This window comes from Ziziphus jujuba, chromosome 1 (genome assembly GCF_031755915.1).
Source record: "Ziziphus jujuba cultivar Dongzao chromosome 1, ASM3175591v1".
Lineage (NCBI taxonomy): Eukaryota > Viridiplantae > Streptophyta > Magnoliopsida > Rosales > Rhamnaceae > Ziziphus > Ziziphus jujuba.
The window spans coordinates 7,821,063-7,828,366 of NC_083379.1; the positions used below are offsets into that span (position 1 = coordinate 7,821,063).

Consider the following 7,304-nt stretch of genomic DNA (forward strand, 5'->3'; position numbering starts at 1 on the left):
AGGGACTAATCTCCCTTTGAGAACTCAATCATCTATAATCCACGCACAAATGATTATCACGAAGTTTCAATACTTAGTAACGTCAGGCACAATTAGTAAAGTGATTCAACATTTTTCACCGAAGAAGTAGAGATATGAAGAAAAGGAAGAAAATAAGACTGATTAGCTTGTGGATATTCTTTAATTAAGTATTTACGAATGGATGCGGTTAATTCCTTAATTAAAAACTTGTTTAGATATGTGCAATTTAATTGATTAACTTCAATTTTCACCATGTGAAGCTAATTAAACAATTATTCGATGAACCTTGAGAAATTATTAAAATTATTTTTACAATGAATTTCTACTTCTTTGCCAAAACCTGAGAAGAAGCATATTAAAAGCCTCTAATTACTTTACTACTCCATGATGTATCTCATTTTTTTTTTTTTTTTTTTTTTTGAAAAACATGATGTATCTCATTTAACAAGCATATTTTGGCGCATCAGCAAGGCCGCAATTTTTTATTAGCGGGGGCAACTAAAAAAACATTTTCCTATTTCTTTTTCTTTTCAACCAGTGATTAAATGTCACCTTATTAAAAAGAAAAGATAAAAGGCTAGAAAAGAAGACAGGGAAAAAGAAAAAATAAAATAAAATAAAAAATAAAAATTTATGTTTTCTAAATAATATGAAATTATATCATTGGTTGAACAAAAACTGAGATACTAAAAGTAAGAAATAAAATTTTCATCCATACTTTATACACTTATGAATAGAAGATAAACTTTGATCACGATTGGTATGTAAAACTGTATTTTATTAATTATGTTATATTGAATTAAATTGTATTGTAATATATTGTATTAATATTGTACAACATTTAATTTAGTAACATACTATATTATAATTCTTTTTTACAAAAATAAATTTAACTAAGGAAAAAAATAAATTTAATTTGTTTTATTATGCAAGCGATTTTTTAAAATAATTATCTTAGTCAAAATAGATAAAATTGATTTTTATTATTATTCACGGAAGAGGACCTCAGGCCATTTGAGTATTTAAAAGGGATATACATGGTATTGAAGATCATAAGAAGACGCAAGAATTGGAACTCAAGTATTTTTCATATCGAACCAAATGCCAAGTTTTGAGTTCCACATCCTCTGTAGATACTCATAGTCTTAATGCGTTAAGTTTTGCTGGCCTTTTCATCATAATGGGACTCACTTTATTTTTACTTTGCTTGATATTTTTGGTTGAATATGGGTACATCAGGACTTGTCTCTGCTAGTAATGCCATAGAAAGCTCTGTTTGGCCCAGAACCATATTACAATGCTAAAGCATTTCGCTTATTATAAGAATCTCGCTTTGAGAACTGAATCAAATATTATTACAGCTCAAGAATTGCTAATTCCATAGTTTAAAATGTTGGAGACAAGTACAACTTGCAACATTTTCAGTCAAGATGTAGAGGTGGTTTAAACCGATAAAGAAGACAGAATATATTATTTCGATAGAGCTGTTTTGGCAAAAATAGGATAAAATTTCATTTATATCCTTTTGGTTTTGTTCTAATTACAATTAGACCACATGATTTTGAAAATTATCATTTAGACTCTATTATGCTAGTTTTTACCAATTGCATTTTATAATTAAAGGCCATAAATAAATTTTTATTTTAATATTCAATTATTAAATGTTAATTTCAATCTTTTTATGATTTTTAACTATTAAAATTAATTTTAAAAAATAAATAAATGGATGTAATTTAATAAATATAAAAAAAAATTAATGATAATTTTTTAAAAATATAAAATATATGTGTAATATTAGAGCTAAAAGATCTCTGGATTTGTGCTAGCGGCCGGGTCATTTTTATAATGGGTCTTCTTGAATGTGCTGGTCCATTTCTTTCTTGGGCAATCTACATGCCATGGATATGAAAGATGAAAAGGGCCCTATTTTGAATGAGTCCAAGTTGCAGGTACTCCTAAAGCTGAACAAATTGTTCTCACATCATTCGTCAGCAGAATAATCTATGATTATATTTGTCATTTTGTATTTTGAACAAATAGCATACACATTCGATTAATTCTAATTTCTTCTGGCGACTTCTAGAAATAATGGATGTTATTACAAATCATATTATTTAGAGTTAGTTTAATTAAATGCATGCATGGATGCTTCAATCAAAATATAAAAAAATAAAAAATAAAAAATAGAAATTTTGTGGAACAGTATAATTGAACATGTATATTAAATAAATCCATAATATGATTCCCAAAGGCCCCGTACAAGAGACAGCTGGTCAAGTGAATATAAAAAACATTTAGCTATGCCGGGCGGGCTACTTCAAATTAATTAAAGCACATACATAAGCATATATATTCATAAGTCAAGTAAGGCTATTTTTCTTCTCAACAAAAAGGGCCAAAAAAAAAAAAAGAAAAGAAAAGTATGCAATTGTCTTTTATTGTTTTTGAATAAAGCCAAGGATTAACCCGTAAGACTGCGTATAAAAAACACTGTTCCATGACTGACGTTATACCATTTCTACGTAAATAGAGTCCAAGTGTACACACCAATGGAAAAAGGACATCCTCTTATATGGGCTGACGTTTAACTTGGCTTGCGTTTATTAACGCCCATTTAATTAATGTATCATTAACAAACTATATGCATATATTACCCAAAAACAAAATAAAAATTGTATATTATATATATAACAAAGTGTTAAATATTTACCAAAAAATAAATAAATAACAAAGTATTTAATATAAAAAAGAAGAAATAAATTAATCTACCTGTCGATATTAAATTTCTTCGTGAAGAATCTTTATGATTGGACGTCTGTTTTAAGGAAAGAAAACGATACAAGCGGATAAGAAGAGAATCCAGTCCAATTTTCCTTTGTCTACACGGCGCGAGCCTTCCTTGAAGTTACTGTACACGTTGACCACTGGCTGATGCAATATATATATATATATAGATATACAAATTTGTCACTGCTCATATAGACAGACAATGTTTTTATATATATATATATAATATATGAATAAAACAAACCAACATACTACTTTATGCAAACAATTAATCTAGATGGCGACCAACATACTACTTTATACAAACAATTAATCTAGATAGCCATCTACATACAATTTCTCTCTTTAGTTTGGTCCTTCTCCAAATGGCCAATCTCTGTATGTTCATCGTCTTACTATTGGGGATCACAAGCTACGGTTCCAGTGCTGCTTTTGAAAATGGAACTAGTAGTGTAGGATCAAAGAAAGTGGTACGCGTTGGTGTAATTCTTGATCCCGACTCTGGAGTCGGGAAAATGGCACAAAATTACATATACATGGCACATTCTGATTTCTATGCTACATATCCAAATTATCAGACGAGACTGTCTTTTTCGGTGAAAACCTCTGGAAGGGATGCTGTTGTTGCAGCATCAGCAGGTAACAAAATCTAGTCATCCAAACATGAGTGGGAAAATTTTATCAAACTCTGCTAGGAAAATTTTTCTAAATCGGTACAATATTTAGCTCGTGTTATTTTCTATTCATGGATGAGCATATAACTTTGATTGTATGATTCTTGCAGCTCTAGATTTGATGAAGAATGATGGAGTGCAGGCTATAATAGGGCCAGAATGGTCAACAGAAGCAAAGTTCGTGATCAATCTTGGAAAAAAAGCTCAAATTCCTATCATTTCAATTTCAGCTTCTAGCCCTTCTTTCTCTCCAAGCCAGAGTCCATTTTTCATTCGGACATGCCAAGATGATAACTCTCAGATAAAACCTCTTGTGTCCATTGTTCAACAATTCCGTTGGCGCCAAGTTATTGTCATCTATGAAGACACAGAATTCGGCAACGGTTTCATTCCATATTTAACAGACTCCTTACAGAAAATCGATACGCGGGTTCTTTATAGAAGTGTCATTTCTCCATCTTCCACACAATTGAATATTTCCAAAGAGCTTGCGAAGATTAAAGCAATGGAGACAAGGGTATTATTGGTCCACATGACTGCTTCTGTTGGCTCGAAAGTATTTTCAATTGCAAAACAGGAAGGGATGATGAGTGAAGGTTATGTTTGGATAATCACTGATGGGTTATCAACTTTGTTAGATCCAATTGAGAAGAATGTTACTGATTCTATGCATGGTGTTTTGGGTTTAAGACCCTATGTGCCCAATACAAAGCAGCTTAAAGAATTCAAAACCAGATTCAATGTTTCAGAGATAAATATTTATGGTTTATGGGCATATGATACCATTTGGGCATTGGCTAAGGCTGTGGAATCGGTTTCACATCTGGACTTAAATGCCTCGGCTCAAAGTCGTCACAGAAACAGAGAAGTGTTTGGCTTAAGAGTCTCGGAATCAGGTCCTCAGCTTCTAGAAAAGTTGCTGTCTACTAGGTTTAAAGGCCTAAGTGGAGAATTCCATTTGATTAGAGGACAGTTGGAAGTAGAAAAGTTCGAAATAATCAATTTGAGAGAGAAAAAAGGTGAGGAAGTAATTGGATATTGGACTGCAAAGAAAGGAATAAATATTGATTCAGGGGAAAATGGCAAAGCAGCAAATTCAAGCTCCATTGATGAACTAAAGGAGAGAGTCATTTGGCCTGGAAATTATCATGCAAAAGTAGCACCACCTAATGGTTGGGTTATACCGGTGTCCGGTAAGAAGTTGAGGATTGGTGTCCCTTTAACTGCTGCAGGTTTTAAAGGATTTTTGGACATAAAATGGGATAATAAAACTCTTAAGGTCACCAACATTACAGGTTTCTGCTATGAAATCTTTGCTGCTGCATTGGAAAAATTACCATTTGATGTTCCACATGAGTTTTTTGCATATGTAAATGACTCGGGCCAAAGCAACGGGACTTATGATGATCTTCTTTATCAGATTAAGCTTCAGGTATATGAGTCTAAAATGTTCATCACTTACAGTATTACTTTATTACAGCACAGAGTAGTTAGTTTTGTTTGTTATGTTTTTGTTTTTTTTCCAATCTGTGGAGATGATTTTTATGTGTCCTATATGGCTACGTGAATATGCAGAAGTATGATGCCGTGGTGGCAGATACAACAATTGTTGCAAATAGGACAACTTTTGTTGATTTTACATTGCCATATTCTGAATCAGGGGTTTGGATGGTTGTCAAAGTTAAAGATGAGAAAACCAAAGATATTTGGATATTTCTCAAACCTCTGAGATGGGATCTTTGGTTGACACTTGCAATAGCCTTCTTCTCTACAGGGTTTATAGTGTGGATTCTTGAGCATCGTACAAACACAGACTTGAAAGGTCCACGACACAAACAGATTGGCAAAGTTTTTTTGTTCTCCTTTTTAACCCCTGTGTTTGCTCATGGTAATAAATCTAGCTCCTATTTTGTTCAATTTGCTTTGCGTTTGCTCTGTGTTTGTCAATATGTCTTAGGGTGCTCTGTTTTGAATTTGCTCTGTCTAAAGTAATATGAATATAAATATACTCATTGTTTAATTCCCAATTTTAACAATTTCTGCTTCTTGATCATGTTTGTTAGGTGACAGGGTGGAGAGCAACTGGTCAAGATTTGTGTTGACCATCTGGGTTTTTGTGGCATTCATTGTCACGCAAAGTTACACTGCTAGCTTAGCCTCAATGTTGACAGTGCAAAGTTTGCAGCCTTCATTTGTCGATGTTAACGAGCTAAGGATGAATGATTGTTATGTTGGATACCTAGAGAATTCTTACGTGAGAGAGCTTTTAATAGGACAATTGAACTTCAAGGAATCAAGGCTAAGGCACTATGCTTCCCCAGAGGAATATCACCATGCATTGTCTAAAGGAAGCAAAAATGGTGGAGTTGATGCTGTGTTTGATGAAATTCCCTACCTTAAGCTCTTCCTTGCTAAGTATTGCTCTAGATACACAACCGTTGGACCAACCTACAAATCCGATGGCTGGGGCTTTGTGAGTTTCTTTTTCTTTTCTCCTCACCAAATCACCATTCAAAAAGTGTAAAAGCGTAGAAATAAATTTGTACCGCACCAGCATGGAAATCTTATGAATTTTTTGTGCTTAATATTGCAGGCCTTTCCAGTAGGGTCGCCACTTGTACCTTACATGTCAAGGGCAACCCTGAATGAGACTGAAGATCATACGAAGATGCAAAAATTGGAACTAAAGTATTTTTCATATCGAAGCAAATGCCAAGTCTCGAGTTCCACATCCTCTGCAGATAGTCATAGTCTTAATGCGTTGAGTTTTGCCGGCCTTTTCATCATAATGGGTCTCACTTTTTTTTTACTTTGCTTGATATTTTTGGTTAAATATGGGTACATCAGGACTTGTTTACTAGCGATGCTATAGAAAGCTCTGTTTGTTCCAGAATTATATTACAATACTAAAGCATTTCCCTTATTGCAAGGATTCTCCATTTGAGAGCTGAATCAAATATCAGCAGAGCTCATGAAGCTAATTCCATGGTTAAAAATGTGGGGGACAAGTACAATTGCAATTTTTTCTGTCAAGATAGGTGTTGGCGCTGATGAATAAGACAGGACATATTATTTGGATAGAGCTCTTATTGCAAAAATAAGAATTACTATAGTCATGGACCGGGGACAAATGTCCCATTTAGGCATAATATGTATAGGTTGATATATATATATATAATTATGGAGTTGTTATTGCAGTTTACCTTACATAGTTATCAATTTATTAGAATTTACAAGAACAGAAAATAATTGCTAAGGCTACGAAGAAAAAATTAAATCTAGTTTCCCGTCAGGCCATATGTTTGATGGTAGCTAGCATATATACTGTGTGCGAGATAAAAAAAATAATAATAAAAAAAAAAGTGTGTGCGTGTGTTTAGTAATTCAACATGCGTGCCCTGCTGGGCAGGTTCACATAGAACCCCTGTAGGAGATATGATTATACGAAGGTAATCAACATTGAAAATAATATACTTTCAAATGAATTAAAGATGAAATCCTTTAAATTTGCATTATTATAGAATAATAATATAATCATAATAACATTAAATAGGATTTGAGTGGTATTTTTGGAGATACACTCTTTTATTTATCTAAAAGTCGTTGTCCTTGTCCTTATCCTAGTCCTTCTCTTGGGCTTGGCAACATATGGTGCAGAGTTTTTGTTGTACCAAGTATTTGTGTTAAATTTTATACTTAAACAACACTAGTTAAATTTTTATATTCCATTCATTAAAATTTCATGTAATTCATCGTTTAACATATTAACTGATTAGGTATATATGATAAATTTGGACTAGGTGCCAAAATAATAAAATAAAA

The 7,304-nt window shown here is 32.7% G+C and overlaps 1 protein-coding gene across 1 annotated transcript; it reads left to right on the top strand.

Moving 5' to 3' along the window:
- The first annotated feature begins 3,091 nt into the window (after positions 1-3,091).
- LOC112491747 (glutamate receptor 2.6-like) lies at positions 3,092-6,594 on the top strand. The gene is made up of 5 exons (XM_025074164.3): positions 3,092-3,447; positions 3,593-4,914; positions 5,058-5,370; positions 5,546-5,955; positions 6,076-6,594. Exons 1-5 carry the CDS (start codon positions 3,174-3,176, stop codon positions 6,352-6,354), a joined length of 2,598 nt encoding a protein of 865 aa, XP_024929932.3. The 5' UTR covers positions 3,092-3,173; the 3' UTR covers positions 6,355-6,594.
- Positions 6,595-7,304: the final 710 nt, after the last annotated feature.